The sequence below is a fragment of the Tupaia chinensis genome, unplaced genomic scaffold (genome assembly GCF_000334495.1).
Source record: "Tupaia chinensis unplaced genomic scaffold, TupChi_1.0 Scaffold000407_4, whole genome shotgun sequence".
Taxonomy (NCBI): domain Eukaryota; kingdom Metazoa; phylum Chordata; class Mammalia; order Scandentia; family Tupaiidae; genus Tupaia; species Tupaia belangeri.
Window position 1 is genome coordinate 3,596,234 of NW_006159912.1, and position 16,840 is coordinate 3,613,073.

The window sequence follows — 16,840 nt, forward strand, 5'->3', positions numbered from 1 at the left end:
AAATAAATAATTATTTAAAAAATTCTAAGTAGGGTGTTTTTTTTGGATTTATCATGTTAATTCTAAAATGTACATAAAAGTAAAGTCTGGGAATCAACCAGTGGTGTGATGATTAAGGTGGCTAGATGCCACCTGGTCAACAGCACAGCTCGAGTTCCAGACCTGGCAGAAGGAAACACCAGGCTCATATGCATGTATGCCCTAAGTCCTGAGAGGAGAAGAGATTGCAGTATGGCCATCCGCCCTTCCTGGAGGGTGCTTTCTTTCTCTATTTTTGTCTCTGGCAAGCACATACACCCTATAGCAAATATAAATAAATAAGTAAATAAATAAAGCTTACAAGACAAAATTAGTAGGCAATCTATAATTAGAAAAAAAAAAAAGGATAAGTTTGATAAATAACCAAGATGTTCCTAAAAAAGTATAAGTGAAAAGATTTGTCAAATAAGATATCAAATTTACTGTTGAGCCATATTAAGTAAGAAACTGTGATATTGGTGTAGGGACAGAATAATAGGCCAGTGAAACACAAGGCACAGGAACAGATCCCTGCACATATGAAAACTTATTATAGATGACCAGGCATTGTAGATCATGAAGAAAGGATTGTGGGACCAACAGTTAGCGTAATGGCTATGTTGCTGGACTCCCACGTAGTTGACTGCAGTTCGTGTCCCGGACCCGGTGGCTTAAAACTCATGCCAGGCCCGTGTGTGTGCATGCCCAAGATCCTGAGAGGAGAATGGAGGAGAAGGGATTGCAGTGTGGCCATCCCCCCTGGGGGGTGATTTCTCACTTTCTGTCTCTCTGTCTCTCTCTATCTTTCTGGTGAGCGCATGCGCCCTATAGCAAAAACCTCTCCAAAAAGAAAGAAAGAAAGAAAGAAAAGATTGTTTCTGTTTTTGTTTTTGAATATATGATACTGGGATAATGGGTTATTCATTTGTAAAAACAAAATGGATTCCTACCTTATACTATACAAACAAAAAAAATTTGTTCATTTTTTAGGTTTTTGCTATAAGGTGCTCGTGTTTGCCAAAGAGAGAGAAAATGAGAAATCACCTTCAACGCCCCCCTGACTCCCCACCAAGGGGGATGGCCACACTGCAGTTCCTTCTTCTCCATTCTCCTTATGGGATCTTGGGTGCACACACACACACACACACACACACACACACATACACTGGGCATGATTTACAGGCCACCAGTTTGGGGACTCAGACTGTAGTCAGCTGTGTGGAAGTCCAGCACCTTAACTATCACACCACCTACTAACCCTGAAACAATTTTAGATAAAGAATTAAATATGTTATAAAAAGCAAATTATTGCACATTTAGGATAATATCTTTATGACTTCAAGGTGTGGAAGATTTTACTATTTGAGACAAAGGAAGTGCGGTCTATAAAGGAAAGACTGATTAATTCATACCCACTTAAGAACTTCTGTTCATCACATCAAAGCACATTATAAGGAGACTGAAAAATCATGCCACAAAGTGAGAGAAGTTATTTTTTTATTGCTAGGAGGCACATGTACTTGCCAAAGAAATATAGTAAGACAGAGAGAGTACCACATCTCTTCTCCATTTCTCAATCCTGTTGAGATTTTTGACATGCATACATATGTGCCTGGCATGTTTTTCAAGCCACCAGGACTGAGATTTGATCTGAGTCTGTCATGAGGGAGTTGGCTTCCTTAACCACTGTGCTTTGGGGCTGGCCCTGGGAGAATTTATTTACAAAATCCATATCTAACATAGGATTAATATTTAGAGAACTGCTATGAATTAATAAGTAAAAGACAACCTAGTAGAAAAATGGGCAAAAGATGTAAAATAGGCCAGTAGGTGATGTAGTGGTTGAGGCACTGGACTCCTACATGGTCAGCCATGGTTCGAGTCCTGGACCTGGTGACTTGAAACTTACACTGGGTACATGTGCATATGTGCCCAAAATCCTGAGAGGAGAATGGAGGAGAGGGAATGCGGTGTGGTTATACCCATTGAGGGGTGATTTCTTGCTTTCTATCCTTCTGTTTTTCTGTCTCTGGCAAGCACACACACTCTATAGCAAAAGTCTTTCTCACGAATAAAAAGATCTAAAACAATTTTTACATAGAGAAAACATAGATAGTATGCTCATTATTATTACTAGAGAAATATGAACCAAAGTCATAATAAACTTGTTGAAAATTTAAACTCACACCTTTTTCTTTTTTTTGGAGAGGTTTTTGCTATAGGGCATGTGAGCTCGCCAGAGAGATACAGAGAGACAGAGAGACAGAAAGCAAGAAATCACCCCCTGGGGGGATGGCCACACCGCAATCCCTTCTCTGTTCTCCTCTCAGGATCTTGGGCACGCACACACGCCCAGCATGAGTTTCAAGCCACCAGGTCCAGGATGCGAACCACAGTCGACCACATGGGAGTCCAACGACATAGCCATTACGCTAACTGCTGGTCCCTTAAACTCACCTCTTTATCTTTTACTATTTCTATAAGTGAAAGTGTAAATTGGTACAAGCACTTTGGAAAACAGTTTGTCAGTACATAATAAAGTTGAACTGATTTATATTCAATCAACCTGATAATTCTGTTCCTTAGTACTATACTTTACAGATACTCTTGTACATGTTTATTAGGAGACATATACAGGACTACTGTTGCAGTATTATTCATAATAGTAAAGGGACCAGCAGTTAGTGTAATGGCTATGTCGCTGGAATCCCATGTAGTCGACCGCGGTTTGAGTCCCGTACCTGGTGGCTTAAAACTCACGCCAGGTGCGTGTGCATGTGTGCCCAAGATCCCGAAAGGGGAATAGAGGAGAAGGGATTGAGGTATGGCCATCCCCCCTAGGGTTTGATTTCTCGCTTTCTGTCTCTCTATCTCTGTCTGTCTGGTGAGCGCATGCGCCCTATAGCAAAAAACTCTCAAAAAAAAAAATGGTAAAGAAGACAGGGAATAGTCTAAATATATACTGGGAGAAAGATCATTGAATTATAGTATATTCCTAAAAATGATTATACAGCAGTGAAAATGGATGAATCTAGGTGCATGAACAAGAAGGATGAACCTCAAAACATCTAAAAAATAGAATGTTGAGGAACTAAAATTGTAGAAAAATTACATGTAGACACAGTGATTCCATTTTTATCAAGTTCAAAAACAGGAAAAAAAACTAAATATATATATATATCGATGATAAATGTAGATAAAAGTAAAAGAATGAGTAGCATAATATTTGGCATCATAGTTGTTTCTGAAGAGGAATATACAAGTGTCTTCAAAGACACTAAATATGTTCAATTAAAATTTAGTAGATTTGGGGCCAGCAGGTGGGAGGGTGCTTAAGAAGCCAGACTTCCACATGGTCAACCATTGTTTGAGTCTTGGACCTGGTGGCTTGAAAATCATGGCTGGCTCATGTGTGTGTATGCCCAAAATCCCAGGAGGAGAATAGAGGAAAAGGGATTGTGGTGTGGCCATCCTCCAAGAAGGTGATTTCTTACTTTCATTCTCATTGACTTTTTTATTCTCTGGCAAGCACATGTCCCCATGGCAAACACCTTAAAAAAATATTTTTAGTAGCTTTAATTGAATAACTTGGATGTTTATTTCAACTGGTATTATAATTTTATAATAATTTTATATATTCTTCCATTTATGTACTTAACAAAAGTTTTTTTGGAAGGGAGCACCTGATATCATTGCTTTCTTTCTGTTAGTGTCTGCCTACCTTGGGTAAATATATTCTTCCAGTTTCCTATTGCCAAAATACATTTCTGTTGTCACCTCAAAGCTAAGTCTCAGTATAAGGACATAATGAATTTAAATAGGACAACCATTTTTAAACAGCTCTCATTTTGTTCTAAATGGATCTTTTATGAAATTAGCAGTTCTCTTAATATTTAATGCACTATTTTAAAAAATTATATCTTAGTTTCATTAAAAAATTGCTATATAAATCTCTTTAATATTTAAAATAGATAAAAGCAGAGTTGTGCTGGCGTAATGTACTCAGTACTCTAGGAAACTAGGATAATGCAGTTTGAATGCCACTGTTCTGTTTGTAATTTAACATGGCATTCCGAGCTAAGGTGATAATCCTTTAGTATTTTCATGATTTTGTAAAATTCTGACGCTTGAGAATATTCAAATATTAATTTTCCTTACTTGGAAATTTAATTCTGAGGTAAGCTATTTTGTAAAGAATGGAATATATCTTATATCCCATGGTAGGTGTCACTACAGTATAATTGACGCTTTTGCTTCTGCTGCAAAATATAGCTTTCTTGCTTGAAAGTAACCTGCTTCTGGTGCCTTATGGAAGGTTGTGGAAAATGTATATAACTATAGTTACCCTACATCCCTTTTGACTTAACTCAGAATTCTCCTTAGTTTGTTTCTACTTGATTGAGGTTTGGAATTCAAGTTTAATGATAATGGCATTTACAAAATACTCTTTTTTAATGCAACATAACCCTCTCTTCTAAGGAGATCATTTCAGGAAGCTAAATGAGAGTGTTTAGAGTAAAACTGGGATTGGAATTATCCCCAGCTTCTCAGTCTTTAAGGTACACCCTCATCTCCCAATTTTTTTTTTTTTTTTTAAGTTTTTTTCCTTAGGGTGTGTGCAACCCTGGGAGGAGGATGGGGGAAGAGAGAGAAAGAGAGAGAGAGAGACAGAGAGAGACAGAGAGAGAGGGAGAGGGAGGGAGAGGCAGGCAGTGAGAGAAAAAGTGAGAAATCATTCCCCAGGGTTGGGGGAGATGGCCACGCCACAATCCCTTCTCCTCCATTCTCCTCCCGGTATCCTGGCATGCATGCACACATGCTCAGTGTGATTTTCAAACTACCAGGTCCAGGACTTGAGCTGCGGTCGGCCATCTGGGAATCTAACAATGTAACTGCTGTGCCATCTGCTGGTCCCTGTCCCCAAGTTTTAAAAAATAATGGAATGTGGGACAGTAGATGATGTAACGGTTATGTTGCTGGACTTCCACATACTCAACTGTGGTTCAAGCCCCAGACCCAGTGGCTTTACTCATACCAGGCACATGTGTGTGCATGCCCAGGATCCCAAGAGGAGACTAGAGAAGGAATTGCAGCATGGCCATTCCGTGGGGTGATTTCTCATTTTTTGTCTCTCTTCTCTGTCTCTCTGGCAAGTGTGTATACCATATAGCAAAAATTTTCTCTTTAAAAAAATATTAATGATGGGACTGACTGGTGGCATGGTGGTTAAAGGTGCTAGACTCCACATGGTCAATCATGGTTCAAGTCCCAGACCTGACAACTTCCTTCCTCTCTCTAGTCAAATTGGAAAGTAATGATAAATAAAGTTAAAAAAATAATAATGAAATTAAGGTCCAGAAGGTAAAATGATTTCTCCAGGGGTACATAGTAAATTAGTAACAGCTAGGTCTTAAGCTCAGGTCTTATGTTCAGATTGCCTTACTCCTCAGTCCAGTGTCCCTTTTACTGAACCGCACTACCAAGAAAATTCTTTAGGGGTTTTCTTTCATTACTCACCAGGCAAATTAGCAATGCTAACAAATAAACAAAGAGCACATAAATGTGAACATTTGTACATAAGTGGAAGACCAATTCTTTTTGCTACTTACAGGTCATTATGACAAATGCGTGTTTGCCCTTCGGGAAGAGAATAAGAGTGACATGAACACTGTACTGAACTACATCTTCTCTCATGCACAAGTCACCAAGAAGAATCTTCTGGTCACAATGCTTATTGTGAGTACCATTTCTCAGAACCGAACTTATCAGGATGGATGATGATATGCGAAAAAATATTTGTTCCTTCTGATGGCTGTGGCCAAAGGAAAAACTATTGTTTTTTGTAATTACGGGATGAGTGGATCTTGGGTTGTGGATGAACAGATCATGTCCTTGATCTGAAGGAAACTGCTTTAGTTAGGAAAGGACTATTCTGGATAATTTGCATATAATCTTGCATAGGAACTCATATCTCTTGATGCTATTTAGAAATGCCCAATGCTTTCCCATTCTGTTGTCACCATGACATTAAGGATTAGCTAGATAACATTAGATTAATGTTATCTAGTCAATGTACTCTTTCATTTGAACTCTTTTTAGTTCCATAGATAAAAGTAATGGCTCTCATGTCAAAAATGTAAAAAGAAAAAACCAAAATGGTTAGAAATTTATTAATATCCTTCCCCACTTAAAAATACTTTAAATTTATTCTGCATTTTTTATTCCTTTTTATGTTATTTATGTGAAAAATCTAATCTCAGATTGTTGAACTGGTAGTACATGATTTTGTTTCCATAATCTAGTAATGTACGAATTAGTAGAAGGCTGGCCAGTGGTTAAGTACTATATGTTGGAAGCAGGAAAACTATGCTTTGCATCTCAGCCCTGGTGACTGAAAGGCATATGTGTTCATGTGCCCAAGATCCTGATAGTAAGGAGAAATAGAGAAAAAAAAATTGCAGCATGACCACATTCCACTGGGGAATTCTCTTTCTCTCTCTCTCTCACTCTCTCTCTCTGGCAATAAGTACCCTCTGGCAACAATGATAATAATAAAATTGCTTAAAAAAAAAGAATTAGTAGAAAGTGGTAATGAGGAGTGAGACTAGGGAATGGTAACTGGACTAAAATGTACGTTTAACCAATGGGTAACATTATTATGGACCTAAGGGTTTTTAAAGATGATTTGCAAGTCCTTCACTCCTAGATTTTTCTGGTTGAGTTAATTCTTGGAATCAGAGAATAGCTGGACTGTTCTTTGTCCCTCACCCCATGTCTTGAGCAGTTCCCTTGTTGTTACATGTTTGTCTTCTGGGGGACTATGGTACTTTTTTACTTCTAGGGATTCCTTTATTGTCCCTTTATAGAATTAGCATCCTTGGTACTTTAATTCCATTATTTCCTCTTGGAGCAAAAAAACAAACCATAAATGTCCACTGCCATTTGTTATTTTGTACTTCAGAATGAAGGAAAACTACCTCACATGTTTGGTTAACAGCAGTGTGATTCAATTGTCTGCCTACCTAGTTAACTCTAAAGGATATACCATTTTTTAGACTAGAAACTTTGAAGAAATATCTATTTACAGGGAGAGTTCATTACCTTTGCTACCCTAGAATGTCTAGGTAGTGGAGAAACAAGATGTTATGAGAGAGAAAAACGTATTCAGCACATATGCAATATGTCTACTTCCCGAAGTCACAGGTTTCAGCAAATAAATGATATCACCGATAGCAATTGTCTAAATTTTTTCTCAGTCAAAAGAGGGAAAAATTTCTTGACTGTTTAGATTCTTTAAATAATTTTAATGCAAGGATTATAAATTCTCATTTAGATAAAGCCAGGACTTTCTGGCAGAAAAGGGTAATAATGGGGAGGGGGTAGAAGAATCCATCAGTGTGGACCTAAAATGGGGTGAAATTTGCTTTACAGGAAGCTAATTATGGTGAGTTTTTTTTTTACCTTATTATGATTACCTTTATAAGAACTTAACACTTTTCTGCACTAAAAATAGACCAAAGCCCAGAATCCTTGGAGCAGCAGAAGAGTAATGATCGTCCAAGACTGTCGCTGGGTTTCTTAAATTCTAATTTGTAAGATATAGGGGCTCGGCTCGCTCCTTTTGCGGAGTGATTGTAAGTAACGCTTGCCTTAAGAATCTCATTATTGGAACACGGAGCCATATTTCCTCTGAGAATTCTGGAGTAGCTTTGAGCCGGGGCTGTTCATTTCTCAAGTAATCACGCTGGTGTGATGGAGAGAGAAAATGGCAGCTGTTCGGAGCTCAGGCCTTCAATTTTCTTCAGAGTCCAGTCACTCAAGTGTGTAATTACACGGGGGGTGCTGCAGAGGCGTTGGGCCCTGTCAGAGGACTGGTTTGAGGCTTTGCTTTCTGCTTTTGCCAGTCAGGACAGGCAGAAGCCAATGGGACTCTGACTTGCTGCTGTTCTCCCCCCCTCCTCCTTGTCATTCTGATTACTTCTTACCTGCATGGATAGGACCCAAACTTTCTTCCCAACAGACTGAGCTCTTTGGAGAAAAGAGCTGTTTCAGAGAGTTTAGGTTTGGATGAATAGAACAGAGGAGAAAGAAGGGGGGGAGGAGGAGGAGGAATGAAAGTGTTATTCAGGAAGCCGAATTTGTTCTTTTCTTAATTTTGGCATTTTCATATTTTCTTTAAAAAATAAAACAGGACTCGGTAAACTTAATAGGCTTTCAATTCATTAATTTTATTGGAAATATCAGGTTTTTTACCCCATTTTAAAGATCTGGAAATCAAGAAGTTAATTGATACATACGGTTGAGCTCAGGGCCAGGTAGCAATGACTTATCAAAGAGGGATAAAAGCTCAGAAGGCACTTCATTCTGATCTGATATTACCAAATGTCATACATGTCTTCCTCTTTTCTTCTTGAACAATGGTCCTTCCTCCATGTCTGCATTAATAGCAGTGGCTGGTAAGGGCTGTCTTAGTTGTTTAGATTATTCTTTCTGCAGGTCTTATTGTCTTTTACAGATGTTGCCTGGACATGGTAGCATTTCAATTTGCCCAGCTTGTGTTCTCTGTTGGTCCCCTGTCTCTCCTTATCTTGGCTTTCTGCCTGGTAGTTATTTGCCCAACATTCCAATCTCTGCTTTCTAGAAGAAGAATGTTGATAGTGTGCTTTGCTGAGCTGGATGATGGTTTCTGGGGCTTTCAAACCTAGAGGAAAGGATCAAGAAAATCAGGCTTCCATGAGTCAGTGTCCTAGGCTGTGGGCTGCTCCAGTGAAAGGACATGTTCTTCTCCAGGCATTAGCATGTCTTGTCTGGAGGTAAGCTGTCTCTAGCACTCTTGAACAAGTTTCTTCCAATCTTTTACCCTATGCGGAAAGCAAAATAGAAGTAAAAGGCTAACGTCCTTACAAGTCTTTTTTTTTGGAGAAACATTGTAACACAATAGAAGAAAAGTCTAGAGGGCCAGTAGTAAATTTCTTTTTAAAAAATTCTTTTAAATTTAATTTTATGGGAAAAAACTCAGAACTCATAACATTGTTTATGTTTGCTTAGAGACATTTAAGGGAATCATTAACCTCATTAAGCTATTTGGTACAAATTAAAAGAGTATCAGTTGCATCCTCATAGCTATTGTGTTGTTGGGAAAGTCATGATGCATTTTTTTGCATAGAAAAACAGGAAAATATGGCATGACTTTCCAGGCGACTTAATAGATGGCAATGTATATATCCTATCACCACTTTATTTTTTAGAGAGATTTTTGCTATAGGGTGTGTGCACTTGCTGGAGACACAGAGCGAGACACAGAGAGAGAAAGTTAGAAATCACCCCATAGGAGGAATGGCCATGGTGCAGTCCCTTTTCCTTCATTCTTCTCTTGGGATTTTGGGCACACACGTGCACACACACGCGACCAGCATGAGTTTCAAGCTGCAGGGTCTGGGACTTGAACCTTGGTTGGCCACTTGGGAGTCCAGTGCCTTAACCACTATGCCACCTGCTGGCTCTGCCTATCGCCACTTTGATGTTGTGTAGTAGTCTATCCTCACTGTTTAAATCTTATTTTTGATAATGGTCTACATGGACATGATAAACTGTGCTTCTGTATGAGTAATGCTGTTTTGGGCACATGATCCTCTGGTTTGGTTTAGACAGGGACATTTTAAATGCTCATAGTGCCTTTCCTTCCTCCTCTTAACATGATTGCAAGTAATTTTGTCCAATATGTAAGAAGAAAAGTCCTTCTCAGTGACTCCTAAGGTTTATTGAATAAGGGTGTTTTAACAATTTCTTGTTAAACCTCTTCCATGCCGTCTTTGGAATGTCCAAGGGTGAATGGAAGAAGCTACCAGTTCATTGCTGATACTGGAATTAGTGCCTCACCCACTTGAACAGTAGTCATTATCTTGAGAGCACTGCTTATAAAGAAACATTCTGTTGGGAACCAGCAGTTAGCGTAATGGCTATGTCGCTGGACTCCCACGTAGTCGACCGCAGTTCAAGTCCCGGACCCGGTGGCTTAAAACTCACGCCGGGCGCGTGTGCGTGCGTGCCCAAGATCCAGAGAGGAGAATGGAGGAGAAGGGATTGCGGCGTGACCATCCCCCCTGGGGGGTGATTTCTTGCTTTCTGTCTCTATGTCTCTCTCTGTCTGTCTGGCGAGTGCACGCACCCTATAGCGAAAACCTCTCCAAAAAAAAAAAAAAAAGAAACATTCTGTTGATTTCCTATCACCTTCTTCAGAGGCAAGTTTTGTTTTTGCCATAGGGCATGTGGGCTCACCAGAAAGAGAGAGAGAGGAAACATGAGAACTCACCCTCTACAGGGGGAATAGCTATGCTACAGTCCCTTCATCTCCAATTCTAATTTCTTCTCATGATTTTGGGTACTCACGCACACATGCCTGGCATAATTTTCAATCCTCTGGGTCCAGGACTTGAACCACAGTGGGCAATGTGGGAATCTAGTGGCTTAATCACCATGCTACCTGTTGGCCCTCTTCAGAGGCATTTTTAATACCTAGGATGCTAAGGTCAAGTTGCATTATTTTGGGATTTTCTGTCAATCAGCTACATAACTTTGACTATAGATTTGACATTTAAGCATTTTTGTTACATTTCTGCAAATCCAAAATATTCCCTGTAGTTACCAACCATCTAGGCAGGAATAAAAGTAAGAAATAGGGACCAACAGTTAGCGTAATGGCTATGTCGCTGGACTCCCACATAGTTGACCGTGGTTCACGTCCCAGACTGGGTGGCTTAAACCTTATGGCGGGTGCGTGTGCGTGCGTGCCCAAGATCCCGAGAGGAGAATGGAGGAGAAGGGATTGCAGCGTGGCCATCCCCCCTGTGGAGTGATTTCTCACTTTCCGTCTCTCTGTCTCTGTCTGTCTGGCGAGCACACGCACCCTATAGCAAAAACCTCTTTAAAAAAAAGTAAGAAATAACTGTTGTAACAATCTTTTTATTTTTCCGCCAGAAAGAGAGAGACAGAGAGGTGGAAAGTGAGAAATCACCCCCTAGGGGAGATGGCCACGCTGTAATCCTTCTCCTTCATTCTCCTCTCAAGATCTTGGGCACATACACACACGCACCCAGCATGAATTTAAGCCACTGGGCCTGGGACTCAAACCACGGTGGACTACATGGGAGTCCAGCAACATAGCCACTATGCTAACTGCTGGTCCCTGTTTTTATTTTTGTTTTTGTTTTTTGCTTTTTGCCAATGGGTCCAACAGATGGCGTAGCAGTTACATTGCTAGACTCCCACATGGCAGACTGTGTTTAAGTCCCAGACCCAGTGGTTTGAAAATCACATCAGGCACATGTGCATGCATGCGTGCCCAGGATCTAAGAAAAGAAGAGATTGCAGCGGGACCATCCTCTTGGGGGGTGACTTCTTACTTTCCTTCTCACTGTCTCTGTCTCTCTGGTGAGCACATGTACCCTTAGGCAAAAATTTCTAAAAAAAATTTTTTTTTTTTGCTAGAGGGTATACACACTCACTAAAGAGACAAAACGAGAAAGGGAGGGAAAAGTACCCTTGTGGGAAATGGTCACACTACAGTCCCTTCTCCTCTACCCTTTCCCTTCTTTTGGAATTTTGGGCACACATGCAAAAATGCTCTGCATGTTTCTCTGGCCACTAGGGCTGGGACTCTGAGTGTCATAGTTGGCCATGTTGAATCCAGCTCCCTTAATCACCATGCCACTGGCTAGGTAGTTTCTTTAAGTGAATCTTTTTTTTTGGGGGTGGGGGGTGGGGGGTCAGAATGTGTGTAGGCTCGCCAGAAAGACAGAGAGGCAGAAGAGATGGTGAAAGTATCCCCTACAGAGGCAAGGTGATAGCACAATCCTCCTCCTCTACCTCTCCATCCTGTCGGAATATTGAACATGCATACACATGTGTTTTTTAAGCCACTGGAGCCAGGATTCACGTTTTAATGTTTAGAAAATGCATCTGTTGACATAGTTACCTATTTTTCTTTTTTTGGAGAGGTTTTTTTTTTTTTTTGCTATAGGGCATGTGTGCTCACCAGAAAGACAAAGACAGACAGAAAGTGAGAAATCACATCACCCCCCAGGTGGGATAGCCACACCGCAGTCCTTTCTCCTCCATTCTATTGGGCATGCACGCATGTGCCTGGTGTGAGTTTAAACCTCTGGGTCCAGGACTTGAACTGTGGTCGACTACATGGGAGTCCAGCAACATAGCCATTACACCAACTGCTGGTCCCGGCATAGTTACCTTCTAATGGTATTATTATAAAATAGTCACCAAGATTATTGGTCTGTCCAGTTCCCAAGGAAAGCTTGTTCCTGGGATAGAGACCTGTAAGCCTCCTGTTGGACGTTTGCATCTTAGGATGGTTGGTTCTGAAGAACCCTGGTGGTTTCTTTGAAGACCAGATTATCATGTCTAAGATAAGGACAGTTTGGATAGAGAAAGTTATTCTACATATAATTTTTTATTGCCAATCTTTTTCTAAGTATTAATGATGAAAGTGGAGAAAATAATATTTGAAGGGAAATCTTGAAGTAGTGATTTATTCATACCGTGTTTGATATTTTATGTCTCAGAAAGATCTGATTTCTGTAATGTATCACAAGGATACTACAACTTGTGATACAAGTTGTCAACTTGTAGTCATAAACAAATAATTATTTTACTTTCCTTTTTTCTGATTTTCATAGTTTATTTTTCTTACAGATGCTGTATCTTTTTCCCTATCCTCTTTCCCATTCTCATTCTCTCATAGTGAAGAGATGTAATGTGGTTTTAAAAAAAGTGGTTTTGTATGTTTTACTTTGCTTAGTTTTTAAATTTAGAAAATAATTTATAGTTGACCAAAAAGATAATTCAATTTTCTTTTAGTTTAATCGAAGGTAAAGTTATAGCTCTTTTTTTTTTTTTTAGGTTTTTCTTTTTCTTTTTCTTTTTCTTTTCTTTTCTTTTCTTTTTCTTTTCTTTTTTTTTTTTTTTAACCACAGAACATGACTGCTTGCCAGAGAGAGAGAGAGAGTGGGAAAGTGAGAACTCACCCCCTAGGGCAGATGGCCATGCTGCAATCCCTTCTACTCTATTCTCTCTGGAGTTTGGGCATGTATGTACATATGCCAGGTGTGATTTTCAAGCCATTGGGTATGAAGTTAGATTTCCTTTAAAGGGAAAACATTCCATGTGAAATCTGATTTGGGTTGGGGGGCAACTAGTTTTCTTATTTTGTCATATTGACTTTTTTAAAATTGTTTAGACTTCAGTTGTGCTATTTATAGAAGAGCTGAGTTGTATTACATGGAACATTTCTTGTGTTTTCAAACATTTCAATTGGTTCCTGATGACTGCATTAAATATATTAGGCGGGACTAGCAGTTAGTGTAATGGCTATGTCGTTGAATTCCCATGTAGCCGACCGCGGTTCGAGTCCCGGACCTAGTGGCTTAAAACTCACGCCGGGCGCGTATGCGTGCGTGCCAAAGATTCCGAGAGGAGAATAGAGGAGAAGGGATTGCGGCGTGGCCATCCCCCCTGGGGGGTGATTTCTTGCTTTCTGTCTCTCTGTCTCTCTCTGTCTGTCTGGCGAACGCACATGCTCTATAGCCAAAACCTCTCAAAAAAAAAAATATATATATATATATTAGGAAAAATCAGCAGGTGCCATAGAGGTTAAGGTGCTAGACTCCCCCTCATGGCCAACTGCGGTTTGAGTTCTGGACCTGACAGTTTGAAAACCTCACTGTTCGCGTGTGCGCTTATCCAAAATCCTGAAAGGAGAATGGAGGAGGAGGGATTGTGGTGTGGCCATCCCTCCAGGGAGTAATTTCTCATTTTCATTCTTTGTCTTTCTCTAGTGAGTGCATATGCACCATAGCAAAACTCTTTAAAATATATATCAGGAATATGTTTGCTCTATTGGCAACATTAGGAAAAGAGCGATTTGGGTGGGAAAAGGTATCTTGGTTTCCCTACCTACTCTTACTTATTTGTCCTTTTCTTCTATCTTTTTATGATCATCTCTGATGATTTTACATATTCCCTTGAAATTATATTTTGCTCATTAGTTCTCAGGAAAAGATGAGAATTAATTTCATTTTTCTCCCTCCTCTGTGCTTTTTTCTTTTCTTTTTTTTTCAGTTTGCTATAGGACATGTGTGCTTGCTGAAGAGAGATAGAGAGGGAGATAGAGAAAAATGAAAGCATCACCCTCCAGGGAGATGACCACACCACAGTCCTTTCTCTGCTGTCCTCTTAGAATTCTAGGCACAGACACACATGCACCCAGTGTGGTTTTCAAGCTGCAGGGTCCAGGACTTCAGGCACACAGTTGGCCATGTGGGTTCCAGCTGCCTCAACTACCATGCTAGAATATGTGGAACAGGTCCTCTAATCTGTAACTATATATTCAACAGCATCCTGGATTTATCTTCACTTTAATAGGAGCTTTATGTGTTTTTCACTCAAGTGAATGAGTTTCCTGTGTTAAATGAATGAAAGCAATACTTGCATTTTTGTAGCTATAAGACCTACTATTATTATGATCCTGTGCAATTAGAGCAAACCTCTCATTAGCAGATTGATGAACCAGAATCCCATTTTCTAAATTATTTTTTCTCAGAAAAAAAAGTTCGAGAACCCCTTTTCCAGCATAATGCTGTTGAGTTCCCAAACATTTAACTTGTGATATAGAACATAGGAGGGGTTTTAGAAAAAGTGTAAGACAGACATTTATGCAAACTGCATCTATAGTTTTTTTCAGCTTAGATGAAAATTCATGGATAATGGATGAATTTAGGGGTAAACGGACATTCTACTAGACACTACTAGAAATATTTCTTTCAAAATATGATAAAGATTTGTTTTATCATTTTTTAAGCTTTGGTAGCGTGGACCCAATACTGAATAAACCATGGATTCTAAAGTAGGAGCTTGTTTTTATTCCCCCTCAAATTCAGCCAAGGACTCATGTTTATTTTTTATTTTATTTTTAAAAAAATTATTTAAATTTATTTATTTATTTTAATTTGATCAGAGAGGGACACAGAGAGAGAGAGAGAGAAAGTAAGAAAGCAAGCTGCCAGTTCTGGGACTTGAATCGCGGTCAGCCTTGTGGGAGTCCCGCACCCTTAACCACCACGCCGCGCCACCTACCGGCCCACAGGTTCATAATGTTTAAATATTATGGAATGATTCCTAATACAGAAAAAGAATAAATGATTTGAGGTACAAATATGGTAGAATATGAGATGTCATTTTTAGTTAATGTGTTTTGTAAATGCATAATTTTTTCTTGTGTTTCTGTTTTGCATCCTCCGGGGATGCTGAACATTTGGTTTGCAGAATGAAAACCACCAGGTGGTTCCTTTTGCCTTATTCTACCTTCTTTCCAAGAATGGGAGAGAAAACAGAAAGCCCTTTAGTCCCAATATATTTAAAAACTCTTAAAACTTTGAGACATCATCTGTTATATCTCACTTAGAAGTCCCTTGACCCCCTTTGCTAGTCTCTGATGATTTCTTCTGCATGTTAATTTATAAAGAAATACATTAAGAATTTTGAATCTGAATGAATAAGGGATTTGGGTTGCTTCCCCTTATGACCAACTTCCTCTGGGATCAATCTTTCTTCCTTTCTTTCTTTTAAAGATTTTTTTTTTGCCATAGCGTGCATGAGTGAGCTTACTGGAGAGAAAGAGAAATCATACCCGAGGGGTAATGGCCATGCTGTAATCCCTTCTCCTCCATCTCCTCTTGAGATTTTGTGTGCATGCCTGCACATGCACCTGGCATGAGTTTAAGCCACTGGGTCCAGGACTCAAATACTGGTTAACTACATGGGAGTCCAGCGACGCAACCATTACACTACCTGTTGGTTCGCCTCTGGGATCTTCTTTACCCGTGTGTTTAGGATAAAGAGAAAAAGAAGTTTCATTTTCTTTCTTTTTTTTAAAAAAAATATTTATTTAACTTTATTTCTTCTTCAGTTTGACCAGACGGACAGAGAATGAGAGAGAGGGAGAGTGAGAAAGCAAGCCATTGGGTCCAGGACTCAAACTGTGATTGGCCATGTGGGAGTCCAGCGCCCTAACCACCATGCCACCTGCTAGTCCCTTTCCTTTCTTATTAATCCAGCTATGTTTACTTTGTTTTCATTCCTTTTTCCTATTTCAAAGTCCTATCCACCTCAATCCTTTTTAATGCGGCTGGTATGTTCTTTTTCACATTAATAATTAGGATCAGCTGTGTGGCCGGGACCCTACTCTCACTGATGAGCTGCTGAATATCCTCACAGAGCTAACTCAACTCAGTAAGACTACCAATGCTAAAGTGGCACTTCGAGCACGCCAGGTAAGGACATTTGTTGTTTATCTTGAAACAGACATGGTTTTCATAGGTTGGACAGCCCTGGACTCAATGAGCTTTTACTCAATCACTTTACAAAGTTCGTGCAGTTTTCTGTGTGTGTCACATATATCCTCAGAACAAACGCTTTTGGGTGATATGTATTTGTTAAAGAGAGAGGAAAAGATTAATGCTGAGTCTCTTTAAAACATGAGCTGTCCCTGTTATAAAATCCTGGTACCATTCCCTACCCTCCTTAATAGCTTTGTGATAGTAAACTAGGGTCAGGTAGAGGGAAGGAAATAGACTCAATATTTCTGGCTTCCCAAAGGGAGCTTAGAAGCACAGGACAACTTCTAAGTGTGTAGGAAATAATCAAGTGTGGAAAGCAGAAAGATAATGAAATGAATTTTAGGCGCAGGCTATCAGAACAACCCCAGAGAACTCCAGTTAGTTTCACCCTGTAGTCTTCATTTCCATTCCAA

At 39.6% G+C, this 16,840-nt stretch overlaps 1 protein-coding gene across 1 annotated transcript in view; it reads left to right on the plus strand.

Annotated features, from left to right (window-relative positions):
- Positions 1-16,840, plus strand: part of ACACA (acetyl-CoA carboxylase alpha) — a 335,657-nt gene that overhangs the window by 162,138 nt on the left and 156,679 nt on the right. The window contains exons 25-26 of the mRNA XM_006154441.3: positions 5,630-5,754; positions 16,248-16,361. Coding sequence (XP_006154503.1) covers positions 5,630-5,754; positions 16,248-16,361 — 239 coding nt within the window. The remainder of the gene's footprint in view (positions 1-5,629; positions 5,755-16,247; positions 16,362-16,840) is intronic.